The 16572-nt window shown below is 45.9% G+C and overlaps 1 protein-coding gene across 3 annotated transcripts in view; it reads right to left on the bottom strand.

Annotated features, from left to right (window-relative positions):
- The window catches only part of dnah5 (dynein, axonemal, heavy chain 5), a 92944-nt gene that overhangs the window by 29780 nt on the left and 46592 nt on the right, over positions 1–16572 (bottom strand). For all 3 annotated transcript variants that reach the window (XM_076970439.1, XM_076970440.1, XM_076970441.1), the window contains 13 exons: positions 16366–16500; positions 15863–15985; positions 14869–15082; positions 13554–13777; positions 12940–13138; positions 12368–12540; positions 12099–12229; positions 10954–11107; positions 8719–8986; positions 7648–7879; positions 7353–7467; positions 6968–7144; positions 5262–5465 (listed from right to left, as the gene is read on the bottom strand). In XM_076970439.1, coding sequence (XP_076826554.1) covers positions 5262–5465; positions 6968–7144; positions 7353–7467; positions 7648–7879; positions 8719–8986; positions 10954–11107; positions 12099–12229; positions 12368–12540; positions 12940–13138; positions 13554–13777; positions 14869–15082; positions 15863–15985; positions 16366–16500 — 2349 coding nt within the window. The remainder of the gene's footprint in view (positions 1–5261; positions 5466–6967; positions 7145–7352; positions 7468–7647; positions 7880–8718; positions 8987–10953; positions 11108–12098; positions 12230–12367; positions 12541–12939; positions 13139–13553; positions 13778–14868; positions 15083–15862; positions 15986–16365; positions 16501–16572) is intronic.

Genomic DNA, 16572 nt, shown 5'->3' with positions numbered 1-16572 from the left:
TTGTAAAAAGCGCTATATAAATAAAATTTGATTGATTGATTGATTGAATCATCCAAACTCCAAATGTATATGATGATGATTATGATAATGATGAAGATGGGCAAACTGAACGATATCTGGTGTTTGGATGTTGTTTTAAGCAGTAGAACATTTTATTCAAGCAACATTTTAAATCTGTTTGAGATTCTGAAGATGCTATTAAAAGGAAAATAAACACCACCCCAAGTAAAACCATTAAATGTAATATGTCATCATGGATTGCTGGATGGTCTTGCAAATTTCCCCGCTGAGGGATTAATAAAGGATTATCTTAAGTATCGTGTTATGTTGATCTGCATGGGGCCCTCACTAAAGCACACTCAGCATACTTAGCCTCATCGATTGAGAGTACTATTTCTAAACTTACAAAAAAATCAAGCAGGCACTGAACCTCAGATTCCAGGAAACTTTGCTAGTAATGTCTTTATAGATTTCTTTGATAATAAAATAAAGAATATTAGACTAAATTTAAACTCTTTTATAGGTAATCCAACTGGTCTGTCATCTGGTTTTGAACTAAATTTTGCATTACAAGAAATGCTTGAAGCTTTTCATCCACTCTCACAACCTGAAATGGAAAAAATTATTTCATAGTTAAATTGTACTACTTGCACATTACACTCAATTCCCTAAAAATTACTCAAAAGTGTATTAACAGTTGTGACTGAACGTGTTCTAATGATAGTTAACAATTACCATAGGTCACATGCCCAAATCCTGTAAACTAGCAGTCATTAAACCTCTGATCAAGAAATGAATCAATTGTACTATCTAGTTATAGACCCATTTTGAACATATCATTTATATCCAAGATCATAGAAAAAGCTGTGGTTCAACAATTATGTTTATATCTGCACATGAATCACATATTTGAAAAGTTCCAATCTGGATTTAGGACCCACCACAGTACTGAAACAGCGCCAGTTAAAGTAACAAATTATCTCCTACTTGCCTCAAATCAAGGTTATGTATCTCTGTTAGTGCTTCTCGATCTTAGTGCAGCTTTCGACAAAATATATCACAGGATCTGTCACGGTACGGCGGCCCCCTACTGGTCGCCCCCGTCTACAGCAGCAGCTTGTCCTGTGGGTGTGGCGTTGTGTTCGTCCCTCAGGTGGGCGGAGCCCGCGATCCGTCTCACCTGAGGGTCGTTTGTTCGTCTATATATTCGTCTATATATGTCTTGTCTTTGTACCAGTTGACTGCTGGTTATTATATCCTTAATTCGGATCAGTTCACGGGTTTTGGTTTGCGCACTTTACATATTAAACCATCCTATTTCCCTGAGACTTGGCGTGATCGCTTCCATTTATTTTCGCTCACCCTACCTGTCACAGGATCCTGCTAGAGTGGTTAGAAAAATCTCAGGTACAGCCCTGTTAGGGTTTTATTCTTGCTTAACCAGTCGCTATCAGTTTGTAGAGCTCAATAATATTCCCTCCAAATGCACAAAAGTGAAATATGGAGTCCTGCAAGGCTCCATCTTAGGACCACTATTATTAAAATTATATTGTAGTGACTACTTCTCCCCACAAAGTGAGCAAATTCCCCAACAGACAAGCACTTGGCCACTCAAGGTGACTTGGCCCATTAATGGTGACAAAATGGAGATTCTCCTTCTGGGCCCAAAGGCCGCAAGACCCTAAGTTTTTGAAAACAGGCATAAAAGACAGCCGTCCTTGAAGGTCCTTGAATATTTTAGGGGGGTTAAAATTTCAAATGGATGAAGACCGTGGTCAAGGAATAATAGGGCACAGTTGGTAGGAAGTCAATATTTACAAAAGATTGCTATGAAAAAGATTGTCATGATGTTTTAAATTTCTCATCCTTTGAAGAAAAATATGATCTGATATGAGTTGATATAAAGATTTTAAGAAAGTATGCAAAGTGATTCCTTTAGCAATGATTCAATTAATGAAAAATGTCATTTTATATTCAGAGTTGACTGTTTTGATGCCCATGTTAAAAGTAAAAGACTGTAACTTAGTTGACTTCAAGTGTAATAACAAGATTATCACTGATGGTATGAGACAAAATATCTAATAGAGATTCTTCCAAGAAACATCTTAATACAAAATATAAAACCACAATGGCTTGTCAAATGGCCCATATCTTCTAAAGTAAAAGAGACTAATTTCAAAATAATAAATAAGATATATCCTGTAGCCATGTTTCTTGAAAGAAGATTTAAACTTGATGTGGATTCATGTACCTTTTGTAAGTCAGAAGATGAATCCCAGGAGCATTTGTTTTTTCATGTCAATATTCAAAGTTTTTGCATAGACACTAGAAACTGGATTAATCGGAAAACTTAAGTTCGGATTTCTCTGATGCCATAAATGTATTCGTACTTTTAGCAAAATACCACATTCACATCCACATTCAGTAAGTGAAGTGGTTAAAAGCCTTCTTTTCTCTTTGTGAATGAATTAAATTCATATTATTCTTCATTAAGTAGATTTAAAAAATGCTAGAATCATCTCACACCAGATTTCTCTATAAATCTATAGTTCTAATCTCATTATATGGCTTTGCTCCTGTTTTATTTATGTACTGTATGTGTATATGCATATGTGTATTATTGTTATTATTACTATTATTTGTCTACTGTCAACGCGTCATTATTTTGCCAGCACAAGTTCATTTAAAATTACATTGATTCTACAGGGCCTGTGCTGACTTTTACTTTGCAAAAGTTTGGTCATTCTCCTGTAGAGAAATTTGTTTGTTTGTTCAGCACCGAGAGCTAGTGTTTCCTGTATGTAGTTAACGTTTGTGTAGCCGCTTTACGTGAATGTCACCTTCTCACAGGTGCTTTGCTAAATTGCCAGTCATGTTGAGTATGAGTGAAGTTTTTGTTGAATCAGTGCTTAATGTCATGCACAAAAAATTTCAAGATGCATGTCTTGAAATGACATTCAGTCTTTTGAATTTGCATTCATTGTATTAACATTGTTTTTTGATAACATATTCAGGGGTAACAGTAGGTAAATGCTGCCAGGTGCATCCCTTGAATTTTAGGAAGTTGGTCCTGGAAAGTCATTTAAAGGTCCTTGAATTTGATGTTAACCAAGGTATGGGAACCCTGAACTAAATAAAAACTATACGAAGGGATAAAAATGATGACGATGGACATTTTCGTCAATGAATAAAAACGAGACGAAAATATTGGCCAGCTACGACATCCAATCAGACCTGATTTAGTTTAGTGAAAGGTAGGGATGAGTTAAGAAGAGATCCAACCGTAACTACTTACACGTTACTACGTACACGGAGAGGCGGGACAAACCAGGTAACCGTCCAATCAGTACTAACATCTTCACATCGCACAGAACCCGGGAAGACCATACTAGCCTGTGAACTGTGGCCACTCATGAAATTCAACTCGAAGTTAACTCGACAATGTCAGCAGGGAGAAAGGCCATATATGGACACATTTCTCCTTTGACTTTGAGAAAAAGAAGACAGTGTGTAAACCATGTGGGATGATGATGTCAGGAAAAATACGACAAATGAAACAACATGCAGCCTATGGCATTGTTGTTTTTACGGCTCCCAGTTTTATATCGAATGTAATATGTATTATTCATAAACTCCATATGCTTTTCAGGTAGAGCAGGCCTACTGGTCATCAATGGTTTGGTATTGTTATGCTCAATAACTATAAGTTCAGGTCAACATACAAACAATAACATTATGTAGCCTAACTGGTTAATAAATGGTTCATTTTGTGCAAGTGTATATTAAGACTATTACACCATTTATTTTAGTCAACTAAATTCTTTTCATAATTAGTCGACTAAATTCTAATGATAATTAGTTGACTAAAACTAAAAACAACTCCAATGACTAAATTATGACTAAAACTAAATGACATTTTAGTCAAAAGACTAAGACTAAAACAAAATTGCTGTCAAAATTAACACTGGTCTGGTTCTGCCCTTTTAGTTAGGCTGTAATAATTTAATAACGGAGTTGCTGCTACACTCCAGAAATGTTAAAATTTCCTCTTTCCCACATATAATCGCATTTAGAGATAATTGTCCCTTTTTTTCCAAATAGCTGTAGAAAAAGCTATTTCTCCTACCCGAGAAATACTGAGACTGCTCCTCACTGCTCCTCACTGTTCCTCACTGCTCCTCACTGTTCCTCACTGCTCCTCACTGCTCCTCACTGCTCCTCACTGTTCCTCACCGTTCCTCACTGCTCCTCACTGTTCCTCACTGCTCCTCACTGCTCCTCACTGCTCCTCACTGCTCCTCACTGCTCCTCACTGTTCTTCACTGTTCTTCACTGTTCCTCACTGTTCCTCACTGCTCCTCACTGCTCCTCACTGCTCCTCACTGCTCCTCACTGCTCTTCACTGTTCTTCACTGTTCCTCACTGCTCCTCACTGTTCCTCACTGCTCCTCACTGCTCCTCACTGCTCCTCACTGTTCCTCACTGTTCCTCACTGCTCCTCACTGTTCTTCACTGTTCCTCACTGCTCCTCACTGCTCCTCACTGCTCCTCACTGTTCCTCGCTGTTATTTCTTTGCTATTCTCTCTGTTGCTGGGATACAGGGAGACTCTAATATTGAGACAAAGGGCTCAGAAGTGCTTCTCTCCTGGATAAATGGCCTGAACTGTGTGAGGAAAGCTGAGCTCTTAGGGTTGCGGAGCAGGTGCTCTTAGCGAGGAACAGGTCTGGATCCGTGCAGCTCCACTTGCTGCTGTAATGACTGGAACAAATCAGCCTCAAGCCAAATTGCTGATCTTAAAAGGTAAACAGTGCGCTGCGGAGCACTTTGGCGTGATGAACTATCAGTACTTGCACACACTTTAATGCCTGCAGCCCCCCCAGCCCACCGCCCCCCCTCCGCCCCACAGAAACCAGAGGAAGTCTTTATGTGGGAGTCCTTAAAAGGCTAAATAATCTTTAAAAAGAATAAAGAAAGAAAAAAAATGTAATAGTATATGTAATGATTTTTATTTTTTGAAAAGTAAAATAGACAGAATATGTGATCTATGGTTTTAGTTACTATATTTTACTCTTAAAAGTTACTGTACATCATCTGGTTTCCCATTCATGAAATTCAGAGTCAAACTGTCCTCAGATATGGACTAAAATCAGGGCTGAATTCCTGCATCTCTACACTCAAAGTGCCCTTGGCTGGAAGTGCCCTTGGCTGGAAGTGCCCTTGGCTGGAAGTGCTCTTGGCTGGAAGTGCTCTTGGCCATACCTGCAGGCTGCCCAGGAAGTTCCCGGCCGTCATGAGCTTGAGGGACTCCTGCCAGGAGGGCGTGACACAGCCCCTGTCCGGGTCGAGACGCACGGGGTTCACCCTGCGCTGGAAGAGAAGCAGCACACAGTCCATGATGCGCATGATGAGGTGAGGAGGCCGGCCCAGGGTCCGCACCGTGGCGATGTCCGACGGCTTGATCGTCTGGGGAGGGAGGAGGAGACACGGGCTGAGCAAGGAAGCCAGACAGTGACAGACAGACATCGTGTTGATGCAGCAGACACATGAGCCCACGGCAGCCCTCGGAGACTCTTCGGAGTAACAGACATGTTGGAGACGGGCCCTTATCGCCCCCCCGGCGGCCCATGATACGGATGCGGCAGCCAGAGGTCATGGGTACCGTGGCGACAGGGTAGATGCTGGAGAAGCATGGACTCGGGTTGCCCCCCCACCCAGAGGAGGGCATCCTTGTGAGCTGCAGAGAGGTCATGGGTGATATCAACATTCTGTCCTGTCAAACTGCTGGGTAGAAGATCCGAACTCAGTCTGCCTGCCTCAAACGCCTCGTAGAGGAGTGACAATTGAGAGAGTGAGCAATGCTAGGATGAACGTGAACCATGTACCATTCTAATACTCTAATATTAATAGTAGTCTAATAATATTATTCTGTGGTTATTATAAAAACAGATCTTCAGGTATCAGAACGTGTGTCTGTAATACTGAGAGAAATAGACACGGAGCAAAGTGAGGAAGAGGATGTGTAGGACAGGAAGATGAAGAATGATAGAGAGGAGAGAGATGAGCCTATGGGTGTTTTATAGAGGTGAGGAAGGGGTTTGTGTGTGTGTGTGTGTGTGTGTGTGTGTGTGTGTGTGTGGTGTCTGTCTCACACACACACACACACACACACACACACACACACACACACACACACACACACACACACACACACACACACAGACACACACACACACACAAGCACAGCCGCTGCCATCAGCACCTCTATTTTTACCCCCTCCCAGGCAGCCTGTAATTAAACAGGAGCTGCAGGCACCAGAGTGTTCTAAAACATCACACATGTGCACACAAGGCACCCACCATCACACACACACACTCTCACACACGCTCTCACACACACACACTCACACACACACACACGCACACACACACACACACACACGCACGCACGCACGCACGCACGCACGCACACACATGCACGCACACACATGCACGCACACACACACACACACACACACACACACACACACACACACACACACACACACACACACACACACACACACACACACACTCACACACACACACACACTCACACACACTCACACACACATGCACCGGTCTCCATATCTCTCTCCACCTCCTCTTTCCTCTTTGCATTTTGCTCCTTGCTCTGCATTATCCTCTCTACTCCTATCCATGCCATTGTCTTTCTCCACTCATCTCCTTTGCTGTCTTCCTTTCTTTCCTCTCCTCTTCCCTCTCCTCCCCTCTCCTCTCTTCTCTTCTCTCCTCCTCTCTCCTCTCCTCACCTCTCCTTTCTCCTCTCCTCCTCTCCTCCTCTCCTATCTCCTCACTTCTCTCCTGACTCTTCCAGAGTCAGCCGTTTGTGGTCCTGCTGTGTAAGTCACCTCTGATGTGCTTCAGAGCTCCCTGCTCCACCCAAACTTCACTCCACCCACACAGACCTGCAGTGCTGCCTCCGCCTCTTCTAGGGCCGGCCTGGCTGTCTCCAGCTTCTCTTCAGCGATGGCCTTGTCTGCCGAGATGCTGTCCACGATGGCCTGGGCTTTGTCCTTCACTTTCTGAACCTCCACCTTCACCTTTTCGGCCGCCTGTGCCTTCACTGTGACCTCCTTAAGCACCTGCCAGGTTTGGGATGCAGTAGACATGGTAAACAGTCATATCGTTGGGTCAGTATCAATATTCAGAAGATAACCACACCCCTGACCACACCCAGCAAAACTCATTAGCATGCATATTAGCGTATATGCATGTTTCATAAATTAGCATATTTCCATATAAGCAAATAACACATACACACACATACACACCATGCACACACACACGAACCATGTCGGCTTTTTCGTTGGCGATCTTCAGCTCCTTCTCCTTCACCTCCAGCTCTTTGCTGAGAACAGCGACGGACTCGGAGGCCTCCTTCAGCTTCTGGAGGCCTGTTTTCATCCTGCACACATACGCCATTATAAACCCCGCCCCCTTTAACCCACCACCTGCTCTCTTAAATATGTTTTGATTGATGGTATGAATAAAATGCTTTGTATGGGATGCAACATGTAGCTTAGAAGGGGTTGAACTAGACAGGCCTGAAACACACATCACCCCCCCCCCCCCCCCAGGAGCATACCGGTCAGCCAGGGTCTGGACCTCCAACCGCTTCTCCATGTAGATGGTCTTGTAGCTCTGGATGAAGGACAGGTAGGACTTGGGAGTGACGTGGGCGGAGCGGCGATGTCTACGGAAGTAGTCAGCGCACTTCTCCGCCACGCCGTCCTGAAAGGAGCCCATGCATCGAACCACCTCCCCCTTCACCTGGGCGGAGCAGTCGATGTCGTAGGTGGACAGGAAGTGCTCCGAGACTGGGGTCAAAAAGAGATTAAAAAACACCCTGCACTTACATCACCGTCACAGATAGCCACTCAAATGCAGACCTTGGTGACAAATGAAAAACCAATAAAGACCCACTGAAAGCCACTTCTTCTATCAGCAAAGTTCCTGATAGAAGCGTAGTCAGGTTCCTTATTAAAGGTGCAATCAGGTTCTTGTTTAAAGATGCTGTCAGGTTCATCTTTAAAGGTGTGGTTTAAAGGTACTGATTAGCTAATTGCAGTGCCGGTGAGATATGCAGGATTAACCCAGTTGGACAAAGAAACGTTGCAGACCATTATAAGGTTTTGTTTCCTCCAACAGATCCAGACCTGCACTGATCATAGATTGAATCAGTGGAAAAGAAACCTTAACTAATCAAAATTCATGGAACTGACATTCAAAAAAGATCATACAATACAAAATCTTTTGTATTTTTTGCTCTTCTGAACTAGTTTAATCTAAACGTGATTTACCCAGACCACCCACCCCTGAGGCAGGAAGCCGCACCAGGGTCACTGATCGCTGTCCAGGGTGCTGAACCCACAGACTCTGGTGGCCACTGACAGCATTAAGCATGGTTGTTTTGGACCAAGAGTCCTCGGGGTGGCCCGAAGAGTGAAAGGGGTGCTCCCTTTCACTGCATTGTAAATCTGTTTCTGGACTGAACATCAAGCTTTGTGTCCACGGCCCTGAGGGTAGCAGAGCGGGACAAACGGGTGAGGCCGTCGCGAAAACACCCCTGGGGCGAACCCATAAAGCCCTGGACCTCCTACACCACAGCAGGGAAGTGTGGTGGGTGAGGACGAAAAGTTCTGCAGCCGCTCCTCACCTGCGACGAGGGCGTCTTTGGGCCAGCGGCTGAACCAGTCCATGGTGCTGCCCGAGATGAGGGCGGGGAACTTGAGGGCGCGGTTCCGGAACTTGTCCCCCACCGGCGAGAAGCACAGCACCACGTGGAGGTTCTGCCGCACCCGGCCCATGAAGTAGTCGTGCAGGTTCTCGTTGGTGGGCGGTCGGCGTGGAAACTCCCGCTTCATGACGGGGATCAGGTCGCCGAGGATCTCGTCCATCTCGTCGCGAGCGAACAGGCTGGACACCTGGATGGGGGAGATGGACGTTTTCACCTGGCTGAACTGAACTCACACACACAAAGTCCTCCTTAATTACGCTACAGCAAACAACACATCCACGAAGGCCATACCGGAGCGCGTGCTTGGCCCAAACCAACACATCCACGAAGGCCATACCGGAGCGCGTGCTTGGCCCAAACCAACACATCCACGAAGGCCATACCGGAGCGCGTGCTTGGCCCAAACCAAGCCAACACGGCTCTCTGTTGTCATGTTTATGTGGACCCCCCTGCCGAGTGACACATTAGTTCAGTAATCGCATCTCACAGCTACAGAAACAGCTGTGATGGAGGACACCTGGTCATGTTCCTGTATAATTTGCCTCCTTGATCCTTTTGGTTTTTCAGCACTCTGATTAAAAACTCCTCCTGTTCTTCATGGGTTCCACAGCTCCCACCAGCCTGCTGGACTCTTCACGGAACCCTGAGGGCCGCCTCTCATTAATTATTCATTGAAACGCAATTAATATTCAGAAGCACCAGCGCTGTTAAGGGCTGCTCTCTCTGGCGGAGCTATCCTTCCTCGAGTGTTTAACTGCATGATTAACGACATCACATCTGAAGGCGAATGTAGCTGCCTCCCGTCTCACGCACCCGCACGATGGAAACCAATCTCGGCAACCTCTCCCTGCCTGAGGGAGGGGACAACTTCAGTGAAGCCCACCCTCCCAACGACTGGCAGTTTTGCCCGACGTAAACGCACCATCATGGACAAAGGCTGGTTGCTGGACCCGGACGGCGGTTGGCGCTATCCAGGTAGAGTGATACGTTCAGCCTGCCTTTCCTTTCTCTTCCTTAAAAAAGCCACTCGTCGCTGTTTTTCCAATCAGGCTACAAGTTTGGTTGTTTGTTTTCTTCCGGCCGACTAAAAGAAGATGAAGCCTTATATCTTGATATTTTCTCCCTTTGCTCTGTGCAACCTCATTACAAGCAGAACCCTTATATCATTTTTGCTTCTTCCCTCCGTGACCACAACAGACGCTCCTTTGTCCGTTTGTTTATCTATGTGGCCTCGTGGTGGAGCTACGCCTCGGTCCTTTTCTCCAGCCACTGCGGTACTCACGTTCTTATCTTCTCTCCCCAGAATGAAGGCCATTCAGCCTCCATTAACGCCTGCCACATATACAGTATGGCGTGTGTTCTAAACCCTGAATAGCTGGCAAAGTGTTTTTCTTTTCTCCTTTTCTCATAGAACAACATCCAGATGATTCAGATGATTGATGATTGAGATGATTCGCCGCATGCAGTGTCTTTACTGTTTACCTATATATTGTTGCATCGCTACGATCTAAACCCTCCTCCGTTTCCTGTCTCCATCACTAGATTCCACCTGTCTTCCTGTCTCTCCAACGCTCCCTGAGGCGATGTCAGAACTCCTCACCTCTTCCTTGTCTCTCTCTCTCTCTCTCTCTCTCTCTCTCTCTCTCTCTCTCTCTCTCTCTCCCATCTGTCTTGTCCTTCCACCCGGCTAAAGCTTCTGTCCCGGTACCAAGCAAGCAAAGGGGTTCTAACCGTGGAGAGCCTGACTACTCCTGCATCATTAGTGCAGAGGAAGTCAGTCACAGTTCTCCGGGGCGGGGAGTGTTTGGCAGCCTTGACAGCTGTTTGCTTTCCCTGAAGTGTACTGGACTAACTTGGCTTTGACTCTAAAGCGATCAGTACAATGGAACCGGTTGCTGTGTTTACGCGCGTGTGTGTGTTTGTGTGTCTGTGCATTTATGTTTGTGAATGTATTTATGAGAAAAGATGGGAGACAGAGTTTGTATGTGTGTGTGTGTGTGTGTGTGTGTGTGTGTGTGTGTGTGTGTGTGTGTGTGTGTGTGTGTGTGTGTGTGTGTGTGCGTGTGTGTGTGTGTGTGTGTGTAGGTGTATGCGCAGGACAGTCCCATAATCTGGGTCATCTGTCTCTGAGCATGTGTAGGACAGGGTCCTGACCTCTCCAGAAGACAGAACGTTGTTCATGTACTCCAGGAAGGACTCATCCTTGATCTCGTTGTCTGTGAAGATGAAGGTAATGCCTTTGCCCTGCTGTCCTGCTGTCCTGTACAACCCTTTCAGGTCGTCCATCAGGTTAGATGTGTTGTATGAGCTAGACACAGACACACACACACACACACACACACACACACACACACACACACACACACACACACACACACACACACACACACACACACACACACACACAGAGTGAGAGCAAGAACTGCTCGAAACTCCTGTTTATGGATGAATGCAAGAGAGCAACTGTGTGTTCATGTGTTTGTGTGTGCATGGCCCTTTTGGACCATGGTGTGAAAAGACGACGTAAATACTTGGAATCGTGAGCAGCCTGTGTTTTGGAGGAACAAGCTGCAAGCCATCTGTTGTCTACAGGGTGTCACACACACACACACACACACACACACACACACACACACACACACACACACACACACACACACACACACACACACACACACACACACACACAACACACACACACTCTCTCTCTCTTTCTCCCTTTGCAACCACTGAAACATCCCTGCCATCACGACAGCTCTCTGGGAAAGGCCGTTCAACGACTGCCAGCAGATTCATTGTTCCAAACCCAGAAAAATGTTTGCTTCAGAGTCCTTGTTCTGCACCAACCCAATCTAGACATCCGATTGTCACAGATGGCCCACCAATAGCGTGGTGTCCGGACTTTAATGACTACAGGACTTTCCCACTTCCAATCCAATTCCACTCCTCAGGCTGGCCTGCATTATTAATTGCACTAGGAGTCTAGGTGCAGAAATGGAAGTGGCCGGCGGCTCGTCACCAGCTACGGTCGGTTCCTCTGCGCCACCTGCAGGAGAGCCAACGATACTGCGCTCTCGTGCACCAATACCATCTACGTTAAGTGCAGTCAAACTGACTGACACCCGAGCAAATGCGAGTAAAGCAAACTAGACAGGAAAAAGGCCCAGTTTGATGGGACAATCTTCTTGAATGACAATCATAAGATCATCAAATTCATTTATATATCATTTTAAACAATGTCATGAACAATAGAGTGTTATGTTGTAACAGAGGCTGGTGGGAAGACATAGGTCCCTCACCGCGTCAGAGTGATCTGGAAGGTTTTGTATCCGGCAATGAAAGATGCCAGTCTCGTCAGGCTCTGTTTGCCTGAGCCTCCCACGCCGACCAGCAGGGCGTTCCCGCGAGGAGTCCGGATTATTCGAGACACCTGCATAGAGCGAGTGTGAGAAAGAAAGACAGAAAGAGAGAGAGAGAGAAACAGAGAGAGAGAGAAACAGAGTGAGATTACCTCCATTACCATGCATGCTATTTCTCGTAATACAGGTAAGGCTAGAACTTAGCACACCTTCACCAAGTGGACCATGGCGTCTGTGAAGAAGACCATGTCCATGCCGGCTCCCCGAATGCTCTCGTTATAATGGTCTAGGAACATGTTCAGTCTCTCGCTCAGGCTGGAGAACGAGACGATGGGCTCGTACACTTTGGGCAGGTTAAAGTCGCTGTCTTCTGGCTCCTCTCCTGTCCAGACAGGGGGCACACAGCAGGTGAACGCAGTAGGAATCAATCGTAGGCCTGATTTAGTCTGTCACAATGATCTAGAAAGCGTAAAGCCTTCAAGATTCTAACATAGAAAATTGAACATCTGAGGGTCTGTGATGAGAAAGAAGAGTGTAGTGACACATTTTCACTAGACATAGAACTTAGACCTTCACTAGACGTAGAACTTCACTAGAATTAGAACAAAGGCATTATCTTTCAAGCTTCTAGGTAAAAGGTTCACATTTATGATTCTGAATTTCATTAATGACATTTATTCATGACGACTCAGTTTTATCGGTTTGTTAAAGAAGGTCTCATTTCCATCATTTATGCTCATATTTCATATTTTAAAAGGGCTGGTTGTGACGTGGGATGTACCTGTGGCCTCAGGTGCATCCCTGAGAAAGTCCACGAAGTAGGCGTCCACCCCAGGCTTCACCTCCTCACGGGCCTCCTCACCCAGCTCCTCCTCCACCAGGTCGGCCAGGGTCCGGTCGAACCAGGCCCCATCCTCAGGGCTTGTGAAGCGGTCGGCGATCACACGCTTGCACTCATGCTTCCACAGACGCAGGAGAACCTGCAGGGCAGAGAGGCCAGCCAGCGACTGGGATGAGGGAGCCGCTTTTCTCTGGGATACATTTTGCATACCATTGAGATTGAATGGTGTGATCATTGAGACTGAATTCTACTGACAGTTTCTCAATTAATATTTATACTTTGACCTTTCAAGGGGCAGAGATGCTGTATTCCATTTACTGTCATTCTGTAAGGCACAACTAATGAATTCTACAGCACAAAAGCACACTTCCTGTATTCCAAGATCCCGGACGAGCCCCCAAATATTTCTTCAACACAGGGAACGTATATAAATTCAGGTAAAGCAGGACTGCAACAGAGCCTGTCATTGTAAACGGAATCTGACTATGAAAAGCGTCAGGAGTTGAGACGCCATCTTATAGGCCCCTATAGGCCCTTGCCCAAGCTCCACTTACAGCAGGCGAGTCGACAACCTCGGCGCTGACGTTGAGCATGCCCTGCCAGATACGGGACATGTCACGCAGGTTGAAGATGTAGTGGAAGTTGGCCGGTGTGGGGAGCATCTTGGCCTTGGTGGCCTGCCAGAGGCGGCGGGTGACGGGCACCAGCTGAGCCGCCACGCCCCGCACGTCCTCCGCAAACCCGCGGCGCGAGCAGTAGTGCCCTGCGCCTATCACTCCTGTTTAAAGGAAGAGAGGGAGCGGGGGAGGAAGGAAAGAGAAGAGAGCGGGTAGCGGAGCGGGAGGAGAGGGTGGAGGCGAAACAACGCAGCGAGAAGTAAAAGGGCGAAGGTGGAGGAAGAATAAAAGTAACACAAGAAAGAGAGACAGAAAGATTGTAGGAAAGAGAGAAAGAGAATGTGGGGGAGACAGAGAGAATGTAAGTGAGAGAGCTGGGAGAGAGTTCTTTGCAGGCTTTCTGTTTATTAGTATCCCTCAAAAAATGCTGTCATTTTCTTGGTGTATAGAGCTCTGATTCCTACAGGCTGCAAACATCACAAACAGTTTCCGGGCACAGGGAGCAGGTCTGCACGCGCAGGTATCTAGCCACGGTGTGGTTCGTTCCCAGGAGCTTTCACACTTAGCAGGAAAGGAGTTTGAGAGAGGACGAGGAGCGGAAGCAGGGAGGTATATTCCCACACGGCTGCTTGTCCTAGATTGTCACAGAGTTGCTGTAGAACTGTCACGTCTGTCAGAGGCAATTCCAAATGTAGATGACTGCTGGAAAGGGTTTTGGAGTGAGATGGCTATCAGAGATGGTTTTGGAGTGAGAATATACCGAATAGTAAAAAAGACGTGATGTCAAAAAAGGGTTAAACAGAGAAGCACACAGAAACACAAAGAAACAAACAATTGTTTAAATAAATCCAGAACAGATGGCCACAGGAATGACCACATATGGTTCCAAATCAATAATTATGGAACTATTGCATCTTAAAGGTGCAGGCCGCTGGCTTAGAACAACAGAGTGTTGGCCTCACCACCTGCAGGAAATGAAGTGTAAACAGAAAGTACATTAACAGAATGCGGACAGGCAAAGGAAGCACATTCCCCTTCACATTCAGAGGTGGGACTCGGATTCAATTAGCTACAAGAAAACATGCAGCACTCATACAAATGATTATATGGAGAGAGAATGATAAAGAAACGCTAAAGTGATTTTTTCTTGATGTGCTTAATCATGGCTTCCCCGATTCCCTTTCTAAATTCTACTCATTGCCCTCCAAATCCACGTTCAGGGGAAGGAGAGAATGCGAGAGTGCACACTGACCAAAGATCTTGTCTATGGAGGCGTTGGAGGGCAGGGTGCAGTTAAAGATCGAGAAATGTCTCTTCAGCCTTTGGGGAATGTCGTTGCGGCCTCCACCGGGGTGAATCATGGCCGCTAGAAACTGGATGTCCACGATGTTGGTGAACTCGCCCGGCCTCTCCAGGTTGTAGAAGCCCTTCTGTTCCATCAGTTGCCGCACAATCTCGTTCGTGACCTATGTGGGGAGAAAGCGGACGGCGTCATCTTGTTTCCCCGAGTGAGACCAAAACACGTTACGTGTCAGAGCAGCATGCCACGTGTCCTTGACCACAGCCTCTGCGGACATACAGTGTAGCTTCGCAGTTTGTGACTTTCCCAGAACCGCCAGTTTCCTGGAGTTTGCAGACAGGACTGGCAAAAGGGTGGATTTTAACGCAAAAGTGTTTAAAACGTTGATGTGAAGGCTGGACAAGGCTTTGCACTACCACCCCAGTAATTTCCCTCCTTGTGAGAGAGAAGGAATGAGTTTTTTAGGAAAGTGTCCATTTTTGTAACACTGATAGGATTACGCAATTTATAGTAAGTGTGAACTATTTATGAGGGCTTCATTTCAAAATTCTGCACCTTCTAACTTAGAAGCTGCGAGACACCTGATTAAACAGTTGTTTCTACTCTCACACGTCTTGTGACACTTTCTATTGTCTATCTGTGTCACACAAATTCAAAATGTGTCAAGTTTCTATTTTTAATTTAACACTTTCCATTTTTTAGATCCTCTGTGACAACTCTGGCTCTTTGGCTGATACTTTGTCTTGGCTTAAAACATCATTATGACGCCTCTCAGAGCCAGATGAACTCTCACCTCTGTTTGGTGTAAATCAGACTGTTGAGTCAATATCAGAAAGCTGGCTACAGAGAACTCCCATCATCCACGTCCAGCAGCAAAATCAAAGCCTTACTCTAATTACAGACTTGGGTGATATTTATCACATTATCAACACATGTAAGAGTGTACCTGGTCACCCCACTCATTGATCACGGGCATGTTGATGTCGTCGATAAAGACAGACATCTTCTTCCCTGCAGGGGGACCATAGGTTGCTCCCATACGCTTGTCCACGTAGCTCTCCACGGAGCGCTGAAAACCCATCAAAACATCACACAGGCACTAATAACTAATGGATCCATTTGGTGGCCGACCACAACCGACTCCTCTCTGAAGGAGACAGAGTCGATAGCAGAGAAGTCGATGGACTGGCAGACTGTCAGAGAAAAGCATTAGCCTCGTTATATCAGTCACAACACCCATGCCAGAAGATCAGTCAATGCTCCGACATGATCAATAACTCACATGGGCTTGCATCTGCCATAGATGTTTAAATATGTATCGTGTCAGGTGACGAGAGACTAGTCGGTGGACCTGACTGAAGTTTGTCACATTACAATTACAGTTTCATTATTAGCCAACCATATGAAAACGAATATACAAGGAGAAAACATTAAAATAAGGGCATTAACCTGGAACATGAGTGGCGTGGTGGCCGATGAGAAGTTGAGGCTTTTCGAAGAGTGGGATTCTGGGTCGTATCTGGCCAGGAAGCTTTTGATGATGACTGTTTTGGCACTGCCCTGTTCCCCTATCAGGAGCACGGCCTGTGACACGCAGGTACAAGGACACAGGCGTCTGGAGAACTCTCAGATCTTGCACATTGTTTGTACTCACAT

The sequence above is a fragment of the Brachyhypopomus gauderio genome, chromosome 13 (assembly GCF_052324685.1).
Source record: "Brachyhypopomus gauderio isolate BG-103 chromosome 13, BGAUD_0.2, whole genome shotgun sequence".
Taxonomy (NCBI): domain Eukaryota; kingdom Metazoa; phylum Chordata; class Actinopteri; order Gymnotiformes; family Hypopomidae; genus Brachyhypopomus; species Brachyhypopomus gauderio.
Note: the sequence above shows the minus strand (reverse complement) of the source record. Positions and strands in the feature narration are given on the sequence as shown.